General features: G+C 41.7%; 1 protein-coding gene across 3 annotated transcripts; it reads left to right on the top strand.

Moving 5' to 3' along the window:
* The first annotated feature begins 609 nt into the window (after nucleotides 1-609).
* Nucleotides 610-21,568, top strand: SHROOM1 (shroom family member 1). 3 transcript variants are annotated; one of them, XM_042451029.1, is made up of 7 exons: nucleotides 621-3,344; nucleotides 4,752-4,831; nucleotides 7,368-8,060; nucleotides 12,846-13,421; nucleotides 15,708-15,798; nucleotides 17,986-18,258; nucleotides 20,965-21,568. In XM_042451029.1, the coding sequence occupies exons 1-7, from the start codon at nucleotides 735-737 to the stop codon at nucleotides 21,217-21,219; spliced, it is 4,578 nt and encodes a 1,525-aa protein (XP_042306963.1). In that variant the 5' UTR covers nucleotides 621-734; the 3' UTR covers nucleotides 21,220-21,568. The 3 variants fall into 3 exon arrangements, 2 of the variants coding, with proteins under 2 accessions (XP_042306964.1, XP_042306963.1); XR_006102096.1 differs by lacking the exon at nucleotides 20,965-21,568 and having other exon boundaries at nucleotides 610-3,344; nucleotides 12,846-13,448; nucleotides 17,986-18,025; XM_042451030.1 differs by lacking the exon at nucleotides 20,965-21,568 and having other exon boundaries at nucleotides 612-3,344; nucleotides 15,708-15,802; nucleotides 17,986-18,144.
* Nucleotides 21,569-26,505: the final 4,937 nt, after the last annotated feature.

Genomic DNA, 26,505 nt, shown 5'->3' with positions numbered 1-26,505 from the left:
TGTGTGCCTTCAGGATGATTCCAAGTTATGATGAGCCTAAGCAAATCTATCATGGCGTTTTCTGGAGCTGAGAGTGTGCAAGTTGCCCAAGGTCACACAGTGGGTTTCCATAGCCAAATAGGGAACTGATCCCTGATTTCCAGAGTTGTAGTCTAATGTTCAAACCGCTACACCACACTACTCAGTTAGAAGACTGAAATTCCACTTTTGTCTATATTTTATAGCTTTCTAATACTCCATCAGGTGACAACATCAAAGTGTACAATATTACTAATGATTATGTAGCATGGAGTAAATGCACAAACAGAGTAGACACAATTCATTTTTTGATTCTATAGATCTGTGATGGCTGGAACTATCCACCAAATTTTGGGCCAGGTTTTCAGAAGTTTATTTAGTCAAAGAAGAAATTTTTGTGTTGAGATTTTACTCTAAGATATAAACTACTTTGTCTTCAATACACATCACTGGATAGAAGCAATTTAAAAGTACTTATATTTCAGTGATAAATATTTTGCTGATACATCCCTCCTGAGGATATTTCACTAAAAAGTCATTCACTGGTGTATTTCAATTGGTTCTTTTCTTTTCTAGGATCCATCCCTCAGCTCATGAAATGTGGTAGTGACATATGAAACAAAGAAATATGCAAATTCTTGACCAGAAGACCAAAGACGTCTTCATTGTATCCCAGGTGCTTTTCTGGAGGACAGGATTGATTTGTAAGGGAGAAGATGTCTTCTTATGAGCATGAAGCTTCCAGATGGAACCTGAGACATGACCGCAGAACAGAGGAGCTCTTGGAGCCTGTGGTCTCCCACTGTGATGCTAGCATATTTGGATCAGAGAAACCTCTCAGTGGCATAGATCAGTGCTTACACATTCCTGGAAAAGCAGACTCTGCATACAGTTCTTTCTCAGGGGGTTCCAATCTTCCAGAGTATCCTGCCCCATTATGCTACACTGAAAATGACCCTCTGCCTCTAGACCAGCTGCCTTATATGGACTCAGGATATGTAAGAAGTATTTATAATCCCAGTGCAATAAATACTGAGTTTAGACAAATGCATGAAAATAAGGCAATAGGAAAGATGGAGAGAACTGGTCACAACCAAATATATGGAAGTACTCCTATCCCAGGGATGTCATATGAGATACAATCACCGCTGGCCAGATTTGCATCTCCTCTTCCTCACCCACCGTCCCCACCAACTCGAGTGGACAGCTGTAAAGCTAACAGAAATGGAGGGCAGCCTCCTGGAATTTGTTTTGACCAGAGTGAACAAGGAGATGCGTACATGCAAAATCCCAGCAAAGTCCTCCCATTTGATCCCCCAGTAAACTGCTACAATGATAATTGGCACACTAGATATGAAAATGAGAATTTGGTCACAGAAAAGGGTGATATTTGGTATTCTGCTGACCCTTATGCCACAAATAAAAGTAACTTTCCCATTTTCACAGCATCTTCTGCGATTGTGGAAGAAAAATTAAGATCTAATTCTTCTCAGAAGATTTTGTGGGCTCAAAATACAATCCACGCTTATAAAATTCCCGAGGCGATGAACTCTAAGTCCTCTCGTTCACTGCAAGCCAGCCACAATGCTGTTAATGATATACAAGAGAACAAACAGTATTTTTATTCCTGCAGTGTACACAAACCACCCTTCGCAGAAGCAGATTTGTTAGGCACCCTGGCCGGATCCAGTAAACCAGAGGGAGAGCTCGACAGCTTTCTGCATCCGTCCGGAATTGACAATCATTCGGGTTTGGAACAGGATATATATAAATGCAGCTTAAAATACATTTCCAGCTCTCATCCTAATGAGGCTGCACTAAGGACAATCGACAACTATGGAGAGAAGAAATGTTCCTTCAGTTCCAAGGAAGAAAACAGCAGAAATGTTTGGCATCCACTTCTAAAACAGCAAACCAGAATGCAGAAATCACCTTCTCATGGTCTGAACTTCATGGAAACTCCTCATAGTGAAATTTATGAGACCACCAACACCATATCTTGTTACAACCATGACGCAGACAGCAGTGCAGCCCAACCACGCAATGGATTTAGGAAAGCACAAGGAAATGATAATAGCAGCAGCCCTGACCTTCTTATGAACCCAAGACAAGAAGAAACATTGGAGCCTATTGGTTTTCAGAATCAACATTTGTTAAAGAAGTCTGAAAGTCAATCCCAGCACAACTCTGCCAGTATAAAAATAAATAGAAAGACAACTCCTCTGCTTTATTACCTTTCTGGTGGGAAAAATTCTAACTTTATGACTCACAAAACTCATAAAACTCTGGAACAAGAAGAGTTCTCTACAAAATCTTCAAGAAACAATTGCCAAGTGTCAGCAGCTCTAATAGAAATTCCCAGGGACAGTAACACCCATATGGATACTACCAGCACAGATGAAAGGTTAATTGTGGGGAGTCCCGCATCATCAGTGGATGATGCATTCAAGAATGTCTATCGGGAAAAACTTAAAATTGCTCAGAGCAAAGTCCTCCGAGAAACTTCTTTCAAGAGAAAAGATTTACAGATGAGCTTGCCTGTTCGGCTGAAGCCAAAACCCTCTTCAAGACCATCCATTGAACATCTCAGGTCCTTGTCATTATCTAGTACTAATGAGGATTCTAAACCAATTCCTCCCCTCAAGCCACTGGAAAATGTCAATAGAGAGGATGATTCCAAAAGGCCACAAGCCACTCGAATTGGGGGCAGGAAAAGGGCCACTGCAGAACAGAAGAAGATCTCCTATTCTGAACCTGAGAAACTAAATCAGCTGGATGATCAGAGAGATCAAAGTGCATCATGGAAGACAAAAAATGCAAGGTCCCGGTCTGATGAGATAAGTGAACAAGACACCAGGGTCCTTAGAAGTAAAGCTCTTGGAGCTCAAGGCAGGGCTCTTTCTAAGGCAGAACTGAAACAAATACAGCACAATGCACTTCTTGAGTACATGGAACGAAAGACTGGACAGCGGCCTACTACTGCTAACCACAACACACAACAGAAGCCCCCTTTGCAACAGAGGACTTCAGATTCAAAGAGGTTTTCGGAAGACAGACCCTCCAGTTCTAGTACCAGCAAAAAGTTATTAAATACAGACTGCTTCTCTCAACATCTTCCTCCAGGGCGAATCTCAGAGCCACTTTCCCCCCCTTCATCTACCATGACTGCTGATTCTCCTGTCCCTGAAATGGCTAATTCAAGAGTGCAACCTTCTGGAATTGAAGGGAGCTATGCCAGCACCTTGGCAAAAAGTATTTATCACTCATGTTCTTCTACCTCCAGCAGAGGCCATGGGAAATCAAAATCCACTCCTACTCCAGTGCAGGTACGCAAGTACCTATTAAGATGTAACATAATATTTGTGCCAAATGTGCTATATTGGTCATCAGTTGCTTTTGTCAGGAGTCTGAAAGTTGGTTTCTTTGGGCCTAGATGTACTACTCTGCTGAATTTTATTGGAAAGATCACAAAGACTGTATTATGTCACATGAAAGAGCATCCCAGTAGTGGCTGGCAGCTCCCATGTCAGTGGTGTGGTGACTCCACTCCACGTTTTAATCAAGGCTTTAACAGAGTAAATGTGCTGAACTCTGTCTTCCAAATAGTTCAGCACCTTGGATAGCTACTTTAAAGTTACTCAAAACCCAAGTGGATTCACTGTCCCATTGAGAGAGAGTCACCAGCCACTACTGGAGGACAGTGATCATGAGAGTAGAAAAAGATGCTGTTATTATATGTCATAATAATGATTGGCTCACAAATATTTAATTTTGTTGTTGTTGTTGAACAAAGAACCTTCATTAAAGTTATGGGGGTGTGTGTGCAGGTCTCTGAGGTCCAGTGTATATGGCCTCCAGACCTTGAGCAGTTGTCCATGCTGGTTCTAAAGCAGGGGTGGGCAACTATGGAAGGCTTGGGGACCATATTGCCCCCCAGGGGACCTGGAGGACCCAAATACCCACTAGGGGGCATGCCAGGCATTGCCACCATATTTTGAGGACTTCCTGAGCCACTTAAAACCTGAGAGGCCTTTTTTGACCAATGGAAGCTACTTCTTATGTGGAAAAGGATTCTCTGGGGTCTATATTGGTCCAGGGGCCTCCATATCATGGTGGAAATACCCCTGTGCCTCTAGAGAACATTTTGGGGCAAATGCTTTATTTAAAATGTGAATTTTCTCTTATCCCTGGGGGTCACAAACATGGTAGAAATGCCCTCCACATCCTCCAGAGGCCACATGGGGGCATTTTGGAGTAAAAAATTGGAGGGGGACAAAAATGGACCTCAGGAGCTGGATGTGGCACATGGGCTTCAGTTTGCCCACTCATGTTTTAGGGTAAGTCAGAAATGGCTCAGTTGTTGAAATTCAAACACTTCCTCTAAAAAAGCTCAGATGGGTGTCAGGGTAGAGGAGTGGGGCCTTGTCCATTCTTTTTGTGTGAACCTCCCACCCAGCCCTTCAACACAGTGCACTTTTATTTTATTTTCATGCAATAAACTTTAAAAATGTAAATTTCCCTCAACATATTTTGTAAGTGTCAGTGTCAAATCAAATCATCAGAAAGGATGATTAGGTCAATTCACAATGAATTGTAAATTTAAATAACTTTTCCCCATCCCTTGATAGCATGCATATGAAAGGGAGAGGCACTGTATGCCATTCATCAGCTGTTCTCTTGTGCAGACAAATTTCATCCATGCTAACTTCTCCCCCCCCCCCCCCCATTTTTAGGATTACTATTCATCTATAGATTCTATAACGTGTCCAGCATTATCATCTCAGGACCATGGATACTATCCAACACATCCCAGGTAAGTGTGTAATAATGCAAGGGGCCTGTTCTTATGATCGGGATTTTCGGAGTGTGTTATATCTTGTTATACTCTATACTTGTTCCTGTCCAAGGCGGCAGTCAGTGAAAACTATTTCGTGGAAGAACAGTCTTCACATCACCCCTTTAAAATGCTAGGAAACTTTAGGATTTCAAATGGTCTCTTCAAGCCTGAGAATTTTAATTAGAATATGTAGCAACACAAGAAATAGATTTTTTTAAACCAATCATTATCTGACAATATTTACTTCCTCAGTTTAAGATAATAGTTATTTTCAAAGGTCAGAAAAATTACGTTTTTGGATGACAACTCCCAAAATCTCTCAGTGATTGTCCAACAAGCACTGGCCTTTTTTAGTGTCATGGAAAAATAATAAGTGAAACAGCTACAAAAAAAGAACTGAGGAGGGCACTCTTCTCCTTATTTGGAAGGCACTATAACAGCCACTTCTAATATTTCCATTCTTTGAGATCATAGCCCCACCATCTGATCCCCTGCAGAAATAGCACTTAGAGTGTTTAGATGGAAGCAAAGAAGTACAAAAGTGGAAGACTGCACTGAATCTGTTTATAAGATTCAGATTTAGCATTGACTGCAAGAAATGTATTTAAAACAGAACTTTAAATTACAAGGGGAAAGTTTGTACATTTTTGAGCATTTTGAGCATAAAACCCCAGAAGTAGCTGAGGACAAATGAAGAAGAACTGGAAAAATACTTGAGAGATATCATTTTCCTGGTCTTTAGGAAAGATTTATAGTTCATGGATGATCTATTTTATTATATTTTATTGGCAGAAGTTCAATTAAGTTATTGAACTTAATCTGTTAGCTCAGTTTCTTGTACCTTTCAATTATTTTCCAAAATAAAATGCGGTCCAATAGCTGCATTGCAGCACTGGCTTTGAAGCAGTCATATAATTGTTTCAGATTTATTAGCTGTACACAGTTAACAATCTTTTAAAAGAGTATTGATCATTTTATAATCCTCAAGTGTGCCTTTATTGTCTGCAAGTGTAGACATCTGCTTCTTATTGTTTGTATTACAACATCAAATGAGCATGTCCTTGCCATTGTTGTTCTTCACACACTCCAAACCTGATTAGCCAAAGTTAATTAGCTAAAGGGATTGGGGCCCAGGAGAAGAAGCCATTACTTTAAACACTCTTGAGGGGGCATAACTAAATAATCATAGGGAAAGTTTTCTATAAAATCAGTTAGCATGTCTATTAACATGATTATATCTACCTAACAGTGATTGCTTTGGAATACTTAACCATATTACAAGATCAGGGTTTTTCTAGCTAATTGTTTTTAAATGCACACAAACATACAAAGACATGCACATACTGACATTGTTACTTATTTTGTAAATCTTTTATTTTATTTTTTTACTTTTCCCTTTTGGAGGTGAGCATTTCCCTCCTGTTTCCATTTCTGGTTGTTTGGTGAACAGACCTCCTTCCAAACTTGTACCTGAATGGTTGCAAGACAGCAAGGAGACACAGATTTATTTGTTAAATATATAGCACATACTATCTTGCTATATGCATTACCATAGCGGCTAACAGCAAGAAAATATATAATAAAAATATAACCACTTAGAGTAACAATGCATGTGCAAAGTGTAAATACCATAATAGTAGTATTATTAGGTATGAGCAGGTAAAAGGTTTTGACAGTAGCAGCCACGTAAAAACATATTAAGGTAGATTTACAGATTAAGATGACAGAGCAGCAGGGAAAGGTAAATCTGCTTTTTTTAATGGGGCAAAACAGCTGCTTCAAGTAAAGCAGAGGTAATTGTGCACCTTTTCCTTGCCAACTGTGTGCCCACTCAATAGCAACCTTCCCCTCCAAGCTGCTTTTCTCCTCAAGAGATTTTTTTAAATGCAGGCTTCCCTCTCTTCCTAACAGCTGAAGGGGGTAGCCTTGTTGTGAATGAAAAGCATCTGGGAAATATATGATTAAAGCAAGATTTGAAGAGTCTTGACTATCCAGGTGTTCTTGGCCTATAACTCCCATCAGTTTCAACCAATGCTGGAATTGTAGCCCAAAACATCTGGAGTGCCAAAGGTTCCTGCACCTCAGGGTTAGACAATACCTCTTCTCTCTTCTAGTTGGTTCTCTGGTCTCTCTCTGACAGGCTAGTGGCATCTGGCATCTGTAATATCAGAGGAGTGGTGAATATGCTCTGGGTTTTAGTTTGGACCTTAAAGTTGCTATACAAGGTGCTGAAATCTAGCCCCAGAATAGGTTTCAGAACTTTGGATAGATCCTTTAAAGTTTGGGCCAAAACCTGGAGCAGATTCACTGCTCCCCTGATATCAAATTCACCCATTGGTGAGGTGTAGGGGTTGAATTAATTGCAGATCTGCATTCACCCTTGAGGTCAAGTACAGTTCTAAAACATGGCTTGTTCGGGGAAAAGCTGATTATTTTGAATTTACATTAATAGGGAATGAAATGAGATTGTTGGTGATTTTTAAAAAAAAACTAAAATATCATTTGAAATCAGTTTTAGCCCCCTGTTGAAGGAGAACTTGGAAGTCGATAAACAAGATGCATTGGGATCTGCAAAGCAAGGAGCTTATGTAGCTGGAAGAAGAGGGAAATCTATGGAAGAAACAGAAAGTCCTGAAAGGGTCATACTGTCACCACTGAGCCAAAGTACAGACCAGCTTCACCATCTGAAGGGCTGGCATGGGTCCTCTGGGCTGGAGACTAACCAGAGCAGTCAGGGAGCAAACCATCAAAATGTTCTGCAGCAGAATTGTGAGCCTGGATCCAGATGTCTGCCCAGGCAGTCGCCTGCTGAGGATGCTACATCTCTGAGGGAATTAAATTCAGCTTTTCATGTGCTTGAAGCACCTCACAACACAAAAAGTAATAAACTCACTAGGATTTTCATAAGCCTAGGGAATCCATCCCTAGGTCATGCACCTCTGCTTCCTGAGGGTAGTAGGATCGCATCCTCAAACATACCTGTGGAGCCTGTTTATCCATCACCAGTCTTTTCTCCAGGTGAGATAGACAGTGAGGTTTTTAAGAATTCTTTTGCCAGTGGCTCAGAAACAGCCTCAGACCTTCCCTCCTTCCATGGACAAAGTCAGTGTTCAGCGGGAGACAGGAAGGCACCAGAACCTGCCTCTGCTGCTTCAGCTCTACAGAACACAAAAGGAAAGCAAACCAAGGAAAGACAAAATGTCAGGTAAATACTGTATTCTTATTTTGAGGCAATGGATTTCTTGTAGTTTATGCACTCTTTTGGCATGCGAATTCAGATCCATCATGGATCAAGGACTGCTGCTACACTGCAGAAATAAAGCAATTTGACAGACACTTCTTTAACTTCTGTGACTCAAATGCTGTGGAATTCTGGGATTTGTAATATTGTGAGTTATTTAGCCTTCCTGGTCAGAGAACTCTGGTGCCACAATGAACTACAAATCCCAGAATTCAATAGCATTGAGCCATGGAAGTTAAAGTGCTTTATTTCTGCATCAGCTTAAAATAGTAGTTTTGATAGTAGCCATGTTACTCTCTTGCAGCATAAAAAGGAGGAAGCAAGAGAGAAGAAAAAACCCACTTCTTCACATGCAGTATAGTGTGATATTAAATCCTCAGGTAAAAAGCATATTTGTACAGCTGTGGAACAGAATATTATAGGATCCACAGTACTGCCGCATTCCTGTTTCTCTCCATCTCCCTTCCTCCTTTTTATGGCATTTAAAATGTACATTTTTCAGAAGTTTGCATGGGGAGAGCCTTTGCTTGTCAGTCAGGATAGTACTCTTGACTTTTTGCTAGAACAATGTTAACTTTTGCTAGAACAATGTTAACTTTCCAAGTACTTCTCATTCCCTGATCTAGCCTTCAAAGAAAAGAGGTTGAAACCTGAGTTGTGAGAGGACAGAAAAATATATTTGTGCCTATTCTTACTTTAGTGAAGGAGGATAGGGACAGGGACGTAGTTAGGATTTTAGGAAGGGGGGGGGTCCAGACTAAGTGCCACCATTATAATGGGGCTTGGGTGTGGCGGTGCAGCAGCACACACCATTCATTTCTCTAATGGAAGGGGGGGTCCAGACCCCAAGACCCCCCCCCTTGGCTACGTCCCTGATAGGGAAAATCAAGCAGCTTCTGAAGGTTTATTTTCTTCATACTCACAGTTTAAATCACAACATTGAAAGACTAAAAGCTAATGGCTATATCTACTGAATCAATTCTATTGAAACCGACAAACACATTTCCCAGAGGGCCTTCTCTACTACTGCTCCAAAATTATGGAACGACCTGCCGGAGAAGATCCGCCACATTTCCACTCTGACAGCTTTTAAGAAAGCACTCAAGATGGATCTCTTCCAGAAGGCCTTTCCAACTTAGTTACCCCTCCCCAGATATAGAGATATAGATATAGAAATATAGATCTGGATACAAACCTGACATGAACATGATCATGATCATGAAAAATGCCTCCTCGTCTGCTTATTTTCCTCCAAATTCTAGTTGAATGTTTTAATGTTTTAATAGTTTTTAATGCTTTTATACTATGACTCTTTAATCCTGTTTTAGCATTGGGAATGGGGGGTGGGTATAGGGATTGTTTTCTTGGATTTTATTGTAACTTTAATGTATTTTATTGTTGTAACCTACCTGGGTTCTCTGTGATAGGGTGGGCTAGAAATAAATCTATTATTATTATTATTATTATTATTATTATTATTATTATTATTATATTTTTTTCTTGTAGATTTCCATTTAGGTAACTTAAGTGTTCTTCTCTCACTGTAGAACACCTACAGTTCTGGATTGCTGAAACTTAGCTTGCTGAAACTTCTTTCAGCTCTTTGACAATTACTGAGAGCATGCTGTCTGTCTGTCTGTCTGTCTGTCTGTCTATCTGTCTATCTGTCTGTCTGTCTGTCTATCTATCTATTTGTATAGGTCTATGCACATTTCACTGAGAAAAAGTTGCAATTATTTCATTAAATCTCATTTGATACCTTAAGGCTTAAGTGGAGGCAATTTGTATTCTGCTCTAAAAGCTCCCTGGAACATCTTTTTTCAGATGCAACAGTTCATGAGGAAAAATTCCCAGAAAGATCTGGGGTGTTTCTGAAGTACACATTTAGAAGCTTATTTGAGTTCCATGGGTTCTTGTGTTATATTTGAGGTCTGAATGGAATAGAAAACAATTGTTAGGGTAGCATTGAATTTGTGCTGTAATGTGCAGTTGACATTATCCACATTTGCATCAAAACTGAAATCATGAGCGAAATAGACTACTTACTCTGGGACCTGCAAACCATACTGGCAGAAGGACTAGCCCTTGCCCCTGTCTTATGGTGCTTTGTTTTGCCGTTCCAAGCAGGTGTCTCTCCCTATCTGCCTGTGCACCAAGGACTTCTTGATGTGATGTATATGTATGTGGTTCAAATTGCTTATCAATTTATAGAGACCCCATGAGTTTCTTAGGATTTTCTTGGGCAAGGAATACTCAGAGGTGGTTTTGCCCATTCCTTCCTCTAAATGTAACTTACAGCACCAAGTATTCATTGGTGGCCTCCCATCCAGTTTACTAACCAGGCCTGACTCTGCTTACCTTCCAAGATCAGATGGGATCTGATGAATTTAGGTTATTTTGGTCTATCTCCTGATGTGAAATATGCTGTCAAATAGTGTAAAACAAATAGTGTCATCTCGCATAGCCTCAATTTAAGTGAAGAGACATACTTTTCTATTCCACAGAATGGCCTTAGGTGTAGGAGCAGATCAGGAGTTCCAGAAGTTCAGAGTATTGCTCAAGATTGCTCTTACACTGCTTCTGACTGGCTGTAGCAAAGATTGCAAAATCTGGACAATAGAAACAAGGAAATAAGTTTCTATAAATATCCTTAGGCATGATCTTTAGCAGGGATAAGCAATTGTGTGGTAGGTGTTTTGACATCTTAGGGTGGAGGGGGGGATGGCAGACTGCCTTTTGAATTCCATGTGTCCATGGCCTAACAGAACTCAGAAGGCTGTGGGGAGGGCTGCTGAGAGGGCCAAACATGCCCCCCATGTCACCGCCATGCCACCATTCTAAGCATTCTGGCAATGAGGTGGGGGGCATGCTCAGTCCTCTCAGCAGCCCCCCCCCCCCCCCCCCCGAGCCCCCTGTTGCCATGGCTGGGCAGGGCCCAGAAGGGCGTCCGCCCCCCCCCCACCCAAGATGTACTATCCAACTGGGTGACACTCCTATCTGGGATGTCACCCAGTGTGGCCCATCCCATTGCACCACCTTAGGGACACACTCCTAGTGATACACCCCCCTAGTGACATCCCAGGCAGGGAAGCCCCTGCCCCTGAGCTGTATCAGAAGCTCATCTGAAGTGACTCTGAGACTCATTTGAACATTTTGTAGCTCATTTTCAAGATTTGTATGGGCGGGATGAGGGGAAAAAGTGAACCACAGTGCTTGTGAACAGTTCAGTGTGTTTGATGTGATTTTGCCTCCTCATTTGAAAAATCACTTGATATTTGGAGTGGGATGTGTAAGCCTTTGGGACTGTCATGTGTTTTTGCAGCTGTAAAAGTGGTGTTCATGGGCTACATGTGGCCCACAGGCTGCACTTCCCCACCCTTGATATACAGTTTATCCTCAGTCTTTCCCTTGTGCAACAGGTTTTTCTTACCCACTGGTTAGAAACCCATTGGTAAGATACATGTCTCTGTCCCTCAGTGGGAGCCCTGACTTTAGCCCAATAAACTGGGTAAGGAACTACATAGGGACCAGGGCCAATTTTTCTCTCCTAGACCAAGTTAATTCCTGTCATCATTTTGTATGGGACTGAGTTGAAAGGGAAGTAGGGAGGGGGACCTGGGGTTGTGTGGGTGCTGTGTTATCTGATTGGTGGGCTTTTGTGTGATTTTGGGGTTAAAAGCAGCCAAAATTCACATGATTATTTTTAATGGAGCATTGGATGCTTTCAGGGGCTAAGTCCCTGGCCACAAAACAGGAATTTAGAGGTCCCATAAGGCCCATGGGCTGCATTTTCCCTACTCCTCTAGGCTGCATCAATAGAAGTATAGTGTCTAGATCAAGGGACATAATAGTCCCACTCTATTCTGCTCTGGTCAGGCCTCACGTGGAATATTGCTTCCAGTTCTGGGTGCCACAATTTAAAAAGGACGTTGAGAAACTGGAGAGTGTCCAAAGGAGGGTGAGCAAAATGGTGAAGGGTCTGGAAACCATGTCCTATGAGGAACGACTTAGGGAGCTGGGGATGTTTAGCCTGGAGAAGAGAAAGTTAAGAGGTGATATGATAGCCCTGTTTAAATATTTGAAAGGATGTCATATTGAGGAGGGAGCAAGCTTGTCTTCTGCTGCTCCAGAGACTAGGACCCGGAGCAATGGATGCAAGCTCCAGGAAAAGAGATTCCAGCTCAACATTAGGAGGAACCTCTGACAGTAAGGGCTGTCTGACAGTGGAACACACTCCCTCGGAGTGTAGTGGAGTCTCCTTCTTTGGAGGTTTTTAAGCAGAGGCTGAATGACCATCTGTTGGATTGGATCGCCCTTGTGGCCGCTTCCAACTCTATTATTCTATGATTCTATGATTCCATGATTCTATACATGCACTAACTTCAGCATAAATTCTTTTGCCTTCTGAGGATATTACTATAGAGTGGTCATGCATAGGATTATGCTGTCATGTTACAGACTTAGTACAGTGATCCCAGGCTATTCAAAAACAAAAATTGCCAAGTTGTGTGGAAATTTCTTTGGCATGAATGAGGTCAGTCAAATGTGCTGCTGTAAGTGGAAGCAGTACAGCTAAACACAGATAAAAATTTAAAAGGTGCTGCTTATTTTACCTCATATCTTCAGGCCAGAAAGTTCTATTTATTAGATTCTCATGTGTCATGACACAGGAGCAGAATCAGAATGTTTAAAATGTGGCACTCTTGTGTTATATAATTTTGTATGTAATTACATAATTCTTTCTTCTAGCTTCCCTCTCCCTGAGAAAGAAAAATCTAATTTTGGAGAGAGTGGAGATGATGAGAATTCAGCAGGGAATTCATGTTGCTCAGGGATGGTTCTTGAATCTCCAGCTTTCTCCCTCAAAGAAAAGAACAACACAAATTCTCAGCTGAAGAAAGAAATCAGTGAAAACTCCCACATGTCCTGTGCATCTCAGTGGCAGCACAAACAGGCAAATGATACAACACATCCCTCAGAGAGCAGGCAACACTGTTGCACAGTTCTGTTAGACACCCAAGGACATGAAAATACAAGGCATCCATTAGCAAATCCAGAAGCCTTGCAGAACGAATGTAAAAGCAGCTCTCCAGTGCAAGACGCAGGTTTATTTATGGCTGAATCAAAATCTCCAGAGGACCAGAGGTGTGAAGATCTTGCTACTGAGATTATTGCCAAAGACAAGTCCCTGGTTGATATCCTCATGCCCCATCCCATTAGGAAAACTGCTTTAGAGCTCATGGAAGGCCTTTTCCCTGTGAACTTTTCTGTGTCAAGCAGACCCAGCAGAAAGAAGGAGGGAATTCAGATTGTTCAAGAAAACGAGTAAGTTTGAGAGTCACATAACCTCAGGTAATCTCCTTTGGGGCAGGCTGGGATGAGGGGGAAATTGGATTGTCCTGTTGGTGTTAACAGCTGTGTGAACTACCAACACATGAGAAGAATTAGATTATATAAATGCCATTGCTGTAAAATATGTTAAGAGTAGAGGAAATAATTACAAAGGTCTTGATTCCACAGTATTCTGCAAATTGTGTGGTGCAAAGTTTTCTGGGGGGGAAAAACCCAAAAGCTGAAAGTGAAATGTATAGGGAAATGCATATTCACTGCCGTTAGCATCTTTTTCTCATTGACAACAGCTTTCTTCAAAGCTATATGCCTTAGCCATCAACAAATTAAGTCTGTTTACCTTCAATGATCACTCACAAAGCAAAGACCTTATCTTTTCAAGGAAGATAAATATATGCCAGGGCAAACATATATATTTTGCCACTTGAGGGAGCACTGCTTCCAAAGATAGGACAAACATATTATCTAATTTTGATACTCAGTGGTAAAGTACATGCTTCATATGCATAAGGTCCAAGGTTCAGTCCCTAGAATCGCCAGTTAAAAGCATAAAATAGCAGGTGATGCAGAAGATCTCTTTTTGAGAATCTAGATTGCTACTGTTAAAAGTACTGTTTATTCTGTTAAGAATAAAAAATATTGGGTTGGATAGCTAAAAAGACTGAGATGGAATAAAATGTCTTCCTTCCAAGTGGATTTTCCAGCATAACAAAATTACAATTGTGCTGTGACCTACTGTTTCCCCAGTGAACTGGGGTGGGGAAATTTTGCCTTCCAGATGTTTTGGACTGCCATAGTCCCTGACCAAGTGTGGTATAGTGGTATAGTGGTTTGAGAGTTGGTCTATGACTCTGGAGACCAGGGTTCGAATCCTCAATCGAAATCCCCATGGAAAACCACTGGGTGACCTTGGGCAAATCACACACTCGCAGTCTCAGAGGAAGGCAAAGGCAAATTCCCTCTGAATAAATCTTGCCATGAAAATCCCATGATAGGTTCACTTAGGGAGTGCCACAAGTCATAAACAATTTGAAGAGATTTTTGTGGGTTTTTCGGGCTATGTGGCCATGTTCTAGAAGAGTTTCTTCCTGATGTTTTGCCAGCATCTGTGGCTGGCATCTGTGGCTGGCTGCCAGCCACAGATGCTGGCGAAATGTCAAGAAGAAACTCTTCTAGAACATGGCCACATAGCCCAAACAACCCACAAAAATCTATGGATGCTGGCCATGAAAGCCTTCCACTTCGCAATTTGAAGAGACACAACAATTAAAGCTGTTACCACTGGTTAGTTTCTGAGAGAGGTGTTGGATGTTGAAGCCCAAAATATCTGGAGGGTTTGGGTTACATAATATGTGATATTCCCAAATAATAAGAAGCAGGCTCTTGCACACAACACAGTTATAGTACTGTGATTCCATTTTAACTGCCATTTATTTATTTAGGTATTTATACCCTGCCCTTCAGCCCTAATGGCTTTCAGAGCGGCTTACAATTATTGTTTTTAATCAGTCAGTTCCCTGCCCTCAGGCTTACAATCTAAAAGACATGAAACAAAAGGAGAAGGGAATGGTGGAGGGAAAGGGGATGAGGTCCTGTGGTTCTTCTCTCCCTCTGAGGCCTGGACCAAGGCAGATGGATTGGAGGGAGGGCTCTTCCTTCTTCCAGGCTAGTCCTGATGGAGCTGGACCTGCCTGGTGAACTCCCTCTCAGGCTGGCGGATGGCAGTTATGGAGGGTGGAGTCTCCTTCCTTCAGGCTGGCCCTGATGGAGCTGGACCTGCCTGTTGAACTCCCTCTCAGGCCGGCGGATATGGAATCCTAGGATATGCAATTGAGTCTTTGTGATATCTTAGCATTGACTATGGGCCTGTACAGACAGGCCAAAATAAAGCTGTTTCGGGTCACTTTGGAGGTATGGTGTTTAAATGACACACGCATATTTGGAGGGACAGTTTCAGAAGGAGGTGGTGATGGATTCCCATTTGACACCATGGAAATTGAACTACAACATCCCTTAGCATTCCATTCCTCTTTAACATATATATGAAACAAAATTGAATCAAATATTATTTGCACCATACCAAGGGCTGTTTTATGTTTATGAAACTTTTGAGAGTACCTGGGAGAGTGAGATAGTGGGAGAAAATATGTAATTTCAAAGAATCCAGAACACTTCTTTAAACTTTAACACTTTTTGTGAAGTGAATTATTTGTCACACAATAAATTAAGTACTTACTGTTTGGTTGTACTCTGTTTTAACAGCCAAAGAAGCAATGAATCTGCAACAGATCCATCTCATGGAATTGAAGACAGAAAGAGCCTTAATGATGCAGATGACATCACATCCAAGAAAGTAGGTAAATGAGGTTCAAAACAGATGAGACACTGAACCCATATTTTGAAGGCGTGTTCCCTCAAGTGATGAAAGGGTTCTGATAATTGTTGTAACATGACTTCAAGTTAGTCATGAGTTGTGGTGATCCTCTTATAGGGAAGACTGATCCAGGAGGGATTTGCCATTAACTTCCTCTGAAGATGAGTGAATATGACTTGCCCAAGGTTACTTAGTAGGTGTCTGTGCCTTAGCAGAGATTCAAACCCTGGTCTCCCAGTGCCCTGGTCTAGCATTCAAACCAGTACATCACACTGGCTCTATGGATCTGATTGTTAAAGCATGTTATTTCCACTTAAATGTGCATCCTGCTTTCCTGGGATTTTTTTTTCAGCCATATGATCCTGCAATGCTGAATTTCTTACCACAGAGTTAAATAACAAAGGGTTCAGCTTGCCCATGTTTTCTTATTGTGTGTTGCAAATTATTTTTTTCCAAATATGTTCAGAGATAATTCATCTTCTATCATTCCTGCAAAATGCTTCTAACACCCTCTTTTTGACCTTTGTAAAATAAAACCTTTCATCACAGAGTGGAGATGGGATAGTTTGAATTGCCCAACATGTGAGAAAGGCTACGTTCTGAGGGAATATTGAGAAGTGGAGAGTCAGCCTTCCCTTGACATCCTTCCCAAGGCTTTGGATGATGGGATATCTTCTTTGCAACATTAAAACCATACCCACTTACCAATGGCAATGAGCATCCAATCTAACTATCTGAATAATCTCACAATTTTTGCTGCACATGTATCTTGTCCCCCATGAGTTTTAACCTTCCCTTCCCATCTCTCTCCCCACATCACTGAACTGGGTGGCTGAAATTAAATTGTACTAAACTAAAGGCCTGAGACTTAGAATCATAGAATCATAGAATTGGAAGAGACCACAAGGACCATCCAGTCCAACCCCCTGCCATGCAGAAAATCTCAATCAAAGCATCCTCGACAGATGGCCATCCAACCTTTTTTTAAAAAAAAATCTTTAACATTTTTATTTTAAAACATCTTACCTAATGTTCATTTTAACTGCATAAAAGTATGTACATATAAATATATTTAGGCTGTGTGTATGATATTGTAATTTAAAGATATAATTTTAATGTTGCTAGTTGTTTATGTCACAGCATTCAGTGATATATGGGAATTACGATTTATTACTAAGGATACTGTACGGTGTGGTATGGGAGGAGATCCATGGAGAGAACACCATGAGTTACCACACTAGGTGACACCAACCCTAGTGATGCCACTGCTACATATAGAAGCTGATTGGACTGTTGGTTGAACCTTATTCCAGCACTTATTATGGAGCATATTTTGCAGTTCTTTTGGAACATTCGAATAAATCTTAATAAATGACTCTACATGTAATAGTAACTGACCTTACTTGCAGATGTAAAAAACTGGATAGGCTTGAATTTCCTTTATTTTCCATTGGGGGAAGGGGTGGTGGTGGTGGTGGAATGGGTGCAAAATGAGGACATGGCTCCCCCAAATAACAATTCTGCCCCCCCCCCCCCCCTTAAATATTCCTTTATTCCGCAAATTTCTAGCATTGTTGTAGCTTAAAACTTCAGTTGTGCATTTAGAAGTATAGTTTAGGCATCCAAAGAATAGTGTGCATTGAAACTATGACTCTGGAGACCAAGGTTCAAATTCCATCTCAGCCATGGAAACCCACTGGGTGATATATTTGTTGTTGTTGTTGTTGTTGTTGTTGTTGTATGCTTTCAAGTCATTTCTGACATATGGTGACACTAAGGTGAACCTCTCATAGGATTTTCTTGGCAAGTTTCTTCAGGGGTGATTTGCCTTTGCTATCCTTTGAAGCTGAGAAAGTGTAGCTTGCCCAAGGTCACTCAGTGGGTTTCCATGGCTGAGACGGGATTCGAACCCTGGTCTCCAGAGTTGCAGTTCTAATGGTCAAACTACTACACCACTCTGGCTCTCATTCATATATACGCACACAAGCTTGTGTTTGTGTGTATAACTTGTAATAGTTCTAATATATATAATATTACTCTCACACACCTCTCTTGTAGTTACCTTCAGGGTTTCTGTCGTGTTTCTTACTCCTTGTCCCATGGTTGCCCTATTAATATCTGTTTATCAGACCTGACTTGATTTTATGATGGCTTCTTTTCTTTCAGAGAGAACTTATTTCTAATATACAATTGAAACTGCAGGCTCTGTGGGATGAGAAAGAGCTTATCCAGAGTGAAGCTAAGGCTCATGCTGCACATGGCAAAGAGCTGGAGTTGATAGTGCAAGGTCTCTGTAAGCCCAATGAGTATGAGCGCTACTTGATGTTCATTGGTGATCTGGAGAAGGTGGTGAGCCTGCTGCTGTGCCTCTCCAGCCGCCTTGCTCGGGTCCAGAATGCAATGGGGAAAACGGATGAAAACACGGATGCTGAGGAGAAGGTGAGTCCCAGGACAGGATAGACTTTTTGACCTTGCCTCTGGTAAAATAAGTTGCAATCTGACTTTCTAGCTACTGTGTCCCTGAAGATGTGGCATCTCTAAATTGGAATGTTCAGACATCTGCTCTGATTCCTTTTTTGATACCACTTTTATGGCCCAGTAGATAATGTAATCCCTTCAGCAATTTGAAAACTGATATGATGTGGCCAGTCCTCCACTGCTGGTGGTTTCATTTGGTAATCACACATGTAACTAGAATTGACATGTGATATAGTCATGCTGCTGGTTCCCACTGATCTGATCATTGCCTTGCAAATCTTACTGATAGCATTTGCAGAAACAGCAGCAGTAGCTGCTGCTGCTTCTGTTGTTGTTGTTTGTTAATTTATATCCTCCTTTCTCAGTAATGAGTCTCAAGGCAGCTAACAAAATATTTTAAAATAATACAGATTAAAACTATACAAAAACTTCAAAAAATATAAATATAAAAATTTAAAAAGAATTAATTTATGAATTTCAAAACATTGAATATTAAATCTCATTTAAAAGCAACATAATCTTTAAAACAGTACCATACAGCTTTAAAAGCCCACCTCAGTCATTTTCCAAAAGTGTGACAGAATACAAATGTATTAGCTTGCTGACAGGAGAGCAAGGACAGGGTCATTCTGGCCTCTCTAGGAAGGGGGTTTCAAAATCTGGGAGCAGCCACCAAGAAGGCCTCTTCCTTTTCAGATGAATTTGAGAAGGTGATAGGAAGGGCCTCTCCAGACAATCTTAGAGCTCTACTGGGCTCATAAAGGGAGCCTATAAAGCCACATAGGGCTTTATAGGTCAAAACCAGCACTTTGAATTGTGGCTAGAAACAGTGTGGCAGCAGTGAAGGTGTTGTAATGAGGGAGTTATAGGCTCCCCCCAGCAAGCAATCTGTAGGGCCAACTGAAGTCTCTGAACAATTTTCAAAGGCAGTCCCATGTAGAATGCATTAACAGTGATCCAAGCAAGATGTAACCAAAGCATATGTTACCATGGCCAAATCCGACTTCTCCAGAAATGGGTACAGCACACACACAAACTTTAACTATACAAATACATTCCTGGTCACTGCTGAAATCTGGGCCTCCAGGCTCAGTGCTGAATCCAGGTATATCCCTAAACTGTGGGCCTGTGTCTTCAAGGAGAGTGTAACTCTGTTTATCACAGACTGAATCCCCATCCCCATAGATCTTTCGACTGACCAAGACCATCTCTGTCTTGTCTGGATTAAGCTTCAATCTATTTGCTCTCATCCAGTCCATTACAGCTGCCAGGCACAGGTTTAATACAGAAACAGCTTCCTTGGAATTAGGTTGAAAGGAGTGATAGACCTGGGTATCATCAGCTGGATACTGAGGACATCTGACTCCAGAACTCTGGACAACCTCTTCCAACCATTTCATGTAGATGTTGGGATGCAGATGTAGCATAAGGGACAATACTGAACTCTGAGGGATCCCACAAGCAATGGCGAAGGAGTCAAGTGAAAATTCCCCCAGCACCACCCTCCTCCAAGAAGGAACAGAGCCAATAAATTCTCCAAGTCCCATCCCAGTATGGTGACCCAGAACGATACCACAGTTGATGCTATCAAAAGCTACTGAAAAGTCCAGCAGAACCAACATCATGTGATGTTAGAAAGTTGTCCTCCCCACACCTATAAAGAGCTGCTTTTATGGCTCATATCAGGACTGTGGTATGCAAGGAAAGAAGTTTAACTCCTGAACCATAATTTCCATGAACATACCCCCACCAGTTGCAATTTTGCATGTGTGGAGATTTTTGCAGGGACTAAACAGCCTTGAGAGACCAGTGATAAAGACTGGCATGGGGTCATGGCATCTACATGACACACACCCCGATTCTGCTCCCATGCCAGCGTGATGCTGCACAGCCCACCACATGGTGGGCAGCATCATGACATTCCTTTGGCGCTGCATCCAGATGACGCAATGCCCAAGGAACACCAAAAAGCCGCAGCACTGGCGGCTATGGTACCCTTTCTGTGGCACAAAAAGACCAGATCGGGGACGCAGCATTTAGTTGCCATGGCTCTGATCTGGCACTGAAAGGGGCGGCTGCAGCCCCTACGTTTGCCAGGTCAGGACTGTCTTGAGTTCTGAGACACGCTCCCCCGGTCTGATTCCTTGTGTAAGGCATCCACCAAGGTGACCAAAGCAGTCTCCATCTCATAACCAGGCCTGAAATCAGACTGAAATGGATCTAAAATCACCTCTCCCTTCTCACAGACATGAGATCCATGTTCATGATTATACATGGAGGGGCGACCTCTATTATCCTGAATGGGGCGTGCCCCAGATGCACTCGTGGGGGCATGCCCCATTCAAGCCTATGGAGCTTGAATAAGTGCAAGTCTCCATTTTTGCAGGGTTGTATGTCTGGAATGGATCACCCATGAAAACGGAGTGCCAACTCTATATAGTCTGCCTTATCCAGAAACTACTTGAGCTGAGAAGCCAGCACACGCAATAGTTCTTTGCACAAGAAAGGGACGTTGGGGTTTGTCCTGTAATTATTTAGTAGGATCCAGTGACTTTTTCCAGAAGAAATCTTACAACAGCTTCTTTTGAGTGTGTGTGTTTTGTGCAAAATACACTAATTCCCACATATTTTAAGTTGCTGGTCTTTTTTTCTTCTTCTTATCTTCAGTATTCACTCAATGAGCGGCACAGACTCCTGTCCAGGCAGCGGGAGGATGCAAAGGACCTGAAGGAGAACCTGGATCGCAGAGAAAGAGTGGTGTCAGGTATCCTTTCCAAATACATGACAGAGAACCAGCTTCAGGACTACAGGCAGTTTGTACAGGAAAAGACATCTTTGTTGATTGAACAAAAGGACCTTGAGGAGCGGATTATGTTTCTCGAAGAGCAACTGGAGAGGCTGGAGAAGAGTATTCCTTCTTGAACCCACATTTGTAGGTTGCTTGTTCTCTTACCTGAAGCATTTGTACTAGAATTTTTTCTTCATTCACAGATCTGCCACTTAAGACTTGGGCAAGACTGTTTTTCATAACTTCCCAGAGGGATCAGATGCCCCACTGTTGACAAGGGCTTACTTGGCCTAGGCACACATTCTTAGGAGAAAATGACAAAACCTTCCCTGTAGGTAGCCAGTTTTATCTTGAAATGACTGATGCAATATATGATACCTTTTGATAAGGAGCAGATGTTTTGTTTTTCTTCCTGCTGACTGCCAGTCTGTTCTGCTTTCAGATTGACATTATCTTAATAAAAACAACAGCAACAACAAATCACTAAATGCTTTACTCTTTATTGAGAGAAGGAGAGAGAAGATGGCGTTTGAATGTGGATTAGATACAGTTATACCAACTCTTGCTACTTCAGTTGAGACCATTTAGAAAGTGCCCTTTCCAGTATAATCATAAACGTTGTTCTGTCTGGGTCAAACTAAATGTTATATTTTTTTAAGAAGAGGTGTGGCTCACAGTGGTGAAGATGCCACACCATGGTACTTTCTTTGACTATCTCTCTTGCATTTACTGTGCTTTCCTATGTGATGGCAAACACAGTCTTCATTTGCAAGCCTGTATGTCTGATGAAATCCTATTATGGGAGGGAAAATAGGTCAATCAGAGGACATATACATTTCCCTTAATTTCTAATTCAATCCAATTTTAAAAAACCAGATTTTTGTACCAGTAACACTAGGCTTTTTGGAACAACCATAATACCCAGCTGAAAGCTACTCACTTTAGAACACTGATGTGCAGACACTTCACCAGCTAACTCCATGGATTAAGAGTTACCTTGCTTGTCTCTGAAATTTGGTTATTTGTCTTATACAGCTGTGTTTATGTTTTGCTTTTTAAAAAAACATGCACCTAGGCAAGAAACATGGCATATTGCCTCCACACCTATTAGAGAGTATTTGATGGCATTTGAAGGCAAAAAAATAAAATAAAATTGTATGGGGTGTGTGTGGTGAGGGGAGGAGCTGCGAGATCCCCTGGGTAGCTAATGAGGCTCCCTAGCCTCCCACAGCTGCTCATACTTAGTCTACTTGGATCAGTACTGGCTCCAGGGTTTTGGGGGTTCTTGGAGGCAAAACCTACCATGGTTCCCTTCACCTGGAAATGGAGAAATATGGGAAGAGAATTCTCTCAGAGGTTGCATCTGTTCTGCTTGGAAATTTTGCTAAAATGGTGGCATTCTTAGCACAATAAGCCCTATACTTTCCTGTAGCTGGCCCTTGGTCTGACCTGATCAGACTTCAGTCTTGCACACGCTTTCCTTGGAGTAAATATGCTTGTTGTTGTGTGCCTTCAAGTTGTTTCCAACTTATTGCAACCCTAAGACAAACCTATCATGGGGTTTTCTTGACAAGATTTGTTCAGAGTAGGTTTGCTATTGCCTTCCCCTGATGCTGAGAAGATGTGACTTGCCCATGGCCACCCAGTGGGTTTACATGGCTAAGCTGGGAATCGACCCCTGGTCTCCAGTCCAACACTCAAACCACTATGCCACACTGCTTAGTCTTGAGTAAATATGCAACAGTAAAGGTTTTCAGAGGGTATAACCAGCCACTTAGCAAGTTTTTTTAAAAAAATCATGTGTACAGAACAGCAGCAGCAGCAACAACAACAACAACAACAACATACCTTCATACAATTACTTGAAAGAAAGAAAACACCCTTGCTAGGAGACTAGTATTACACTTTGAAAACTTCTATTTATAACAGAGCTAGCAGAACAGTCTACAAATATGCCTTCAATTTTCCTGTTGACTTATGGACTTATGGTCGACTTATGAATTTATGGTGACCCTATGAACAAGATTTTCTTAGGCAAGGAATACTCAAAAGTGGTTTTGCCATTCCCTTCCTCTGAAATATAGCCTACAATATCTGGTATTTGTTGCTGATCTCCCATCCAAATATTAACCAGGGCTGATCAACTTCCAACTGGATTCTTAGAGTATTTACCACCTCTTGAATAGTATCAGAAAGCCTGGATCCAGGGTCAAAACAGGCCACTCTGAAAGTGCACAATGACGGTTCACCAACAAGCTTCCCTTCAGTTTAAGCTTCCTCTCTCCTGCCATACATCATGGGATATTAAATACCTTCCTCTGCTCCTATGGGCCCAGAGCAGGACTGTGATGTGCAAAAAAAGAGGTATAACTCCTGAACCGCAATCTCAGTGAAAGTATCCCCACCTCTGTTGCTCTTTGGCATGTTGGGAGATTTTTGTTGAGATTGTTTTCCAGGTCATGACTGTCCTGGGTCCTGAGATTTCAGGACCAAAATCTGAAAGCTAGGAATGAGCCCTGGTAATGTATCAGGGAGAAGGGTCATATGACATCATTAAGCATGAGACATTAAGCATCAATCACAGTTGCACAGTGTATGCCATTCAAATTAAAAAAATCAAGTCTAATGAATGAGGAAAATACATGTACTGTATATACCAATTTTTCAAGACAGTGATCTCACCCTGAGATTTGTCACCTTCACTCTGAGGACCAGAGAAGAGGATCCAGGCCCTGAGATCTGGAAATCTGAGTTGGGAGTACAGTGCAGGAAACCTTTCATGAGATCAAAGCTACCTTTCATTCAGTGCAGGTTCTTCTGGAGCCCTGCAACTCCAAATTCTGTACAGAACTCTCCTGTGTTGAAACTTTAATGCAAACCCTGACCCAGTTTGACTTAAAATGGTGTTACTTTTGGCCATGCAGTTTGGACTAAAAAGAATCATTGTCAGAAGGCCAGCTATGTTCTTTTTTCCAAACTCATAACTAAATTGCTGGATACAAGTGGAGAAAAAAGCCCATGTTTTTTCTCCCTAGGTATATTATTTGAAATGCTGATTGTGTTTTATTTGTATGAGTGATATATCATAATGTTCATCTGTTTAATATAAAGATTTCTCTTGAATTAGTGTATAGAAAATTGGAATAATGTAAATAAATACATTTGGCATTTTTTTTACTTCAAATGCAAAGTGCTTTAAAATTAAATCCTGGCATTACTGCACTATACAGTCCCACAGAAATATTATTCTGTCCTGCCATATGGTGTGTTCTTAATTGTGTTGCCACATCCTCCTTTCAAACACACATCATCATTTGCCCATTTGTTGAATGAGTATTTTTGTTTCAACTGAAGGACACATAAAGAGAGCTGGATGTGAAAAAGATGGATTAATTGTAGCAGGAATCTGTGAAAGAGAGGTTTTGGACTCTGCACTTACTTCTGGGGATAATGATGCTTTCTCTGCAATAAGACTGGGCAATTTATGGTTCTCCAGTTGGCAGCTCCCAGCATTTTTCACCAACAATGGCTCTTCTGGCCAGGGCCAATGCCAGTCCATCTAGGAGACTATGCTTTCCCTACAGACTGGTAGTAATTTGTGTCCTATCTTTCCTCTGATCTGTGTTTTCACCTCCAACAACCTTAAGAGATAGATTAGGTTAGATAATGCTTTGCCAGCCAGAGAAGTTCATAACAGTGATACCATTTGAATCTTTGTTTTCAATGCTCACCTACATCACACTGCTTTTAGAGCTCAAGTGGTTTCACTGATTTTGCCCTTTTCACAGGAACACCAAGCAAAGATTTGGTCCGAGATCTAACAACCCACTGGGTGACCTTGAGCAAGTCACACTTTCTCGGCCTCATAGGAAGACCAAAGCAAACCACTTCTGATGAAATCTTGCCAGAAAAACCTTGTGATAGGTCTACCTTGGGTACACCATAATTCGGAAATGATTGGAGGGCACACAACAATAAGAAAAAGCTGATTCAATGACTATATTCCAGCAGTAGCATGATCACTAATCATTTCTGGTATCTCTAGTGGGCTGAATCCATAATATTGTATGCTGCAGACCAAACCTACCTTGCTTACAGTTACTACATGCTGCAGGCTTAGTTGGGTAGGGCCAAGTCATACAAAGGGGTGGATGGACCCAGCTAGAACCCAGATAAGTATATTTGGACCCTTGGCACTGAAAACCTTGGCTTGGTCAACCAGTTTGCTCTTGGGCCTCTTTCCCAAGATCTGTTTTCTTTATGTATAAACAAGCTATGCTCTGTCAGATCATTGTTCAACACAGCATTTGTGTCCTAAACATCCGGACCCCAACTCTAGCCTTTAGTCTGTCTCCCTCAGCTAGTTGTCTCTTGATTAATCTGTCCTTTTCCACTCAACTCCATCACTCTGTGCTTTGAGAGAGAGAAGCAAAAATAGGTTAAGAGATCAAGAGGCCCAAACTGGACAGTTGGCAGAGGAGAAGGGCAGGAGCCACATGGCTGGCATTTGGTGAATGTAGACCTTTATACTGTTCAACATGCAGAAACTGGGCATGCTATGGGTCTGAACCTCCCACCATTGAGTGACACAGTCTCCATTTGAATGTCTTGTACATGTTACAGATACAAGGTACAGGTACATGTTACAGGTATAAGCAATTGTAGCATTCCTGTATTCTGTGGTGCTGAGTTTACATGCCTCTCTAAGCGTTTACACATAGCATGAGTCAATGAACAAGGAGGAAGCTGACACTAATGACCAGGACTCAGCAGACTAGAAGGGACCTGAGACCCAATTAAGTCACATATTTTTTGTCTTTTGTAGTTGTATTATTATCTGTCCATTATTTCTAACATCCCTTGCAAAATCAGTGAGTTTCAAAGAAAATAATAATGATGTACAATAGTCTGTATTAACCAAATACTGAAGATTTTCAGTTGGTTTACTTTTGCTGCAAGTGAGAGTAGGATTGGCACTCAGGTGAGGGAAAAGAAGCCATGAGGGAGCAAAGGGATGCAGCTGTGCCAGTAAGTGGGAGGAAGAGAATGGTGGGGGGGGGCAGGTAGGCAGTGTCAGAAGAAACCACAGGTAAAATACAAAACGCACCAATGGTAATGGCAGCAGCCTGGCGACAGGGATCGTAGAATTGTAGAGTTCGAAGAGACCACAAGGACCATCCAGTCCAACCCCCTGCCATGCAGGAACTCTCAATCACAGCTTCCCCGACATATGGCCATCCAGCCTCTGTTTAAAGACTTCCAAGGAAGGAGACCCCATCACTCTCTGAGGGAGTGTGTTCCACTGTCAAACAGCCCTTACTGTCAGGAAATTCCTCCTAATGTTGAGGTGGAATCTCTTTTGCTTTAGCTTGCATCCATTGTTCCAGGCCCTGTTCTCTGGAGCAGCAGAAAACAAGCTT

The sequence above is a fragment of the Sceloporus undulatus genome, chromosome 2 (genome assembly GCF_019175285.1).
Source record: "Sceloporus undulatus isolate JIND9_A2432 ecotype Alabama chromosome 2, SceUnd_v1.1, whole genome shotgun sequence".
NCBI lineage: Eukaryota > Metazoa > Chordata > Lepidosauria > Squamata > Phrynosomatidae > Sceloporus > Sceloporus undulatus.
The sequence above is the reverse complement of the archived record's forward strand: the minus strand, read 5'-3'. Positions and strand labels throughout refer to the sequence as shown.

Bases quoted from the DNA above. Each gene is read 5' to 3' on its own strand.
- SHROOM1 (XM_042451029.1), top strand. From the start codon at position 735: ATGTCTTCTTATGAGCATGAAGCTTCCAGATGGAACCTGAGACATGAC. The intron at 3,345-4,751 runs GTACGCAAGTAC...CCCCATTTTTAG, and splicing joins CCACTCCTACTCCAGTGCAG to GATTACTATTCATCTATAGA. The intron at 8,061-12,845 runs GTAAATACTGTA...TCTTTCTTCTAG, and splicing joins AAGGAAAGACAAAATGTCAG to CTTCCCTCTCCCTGAGAAAG.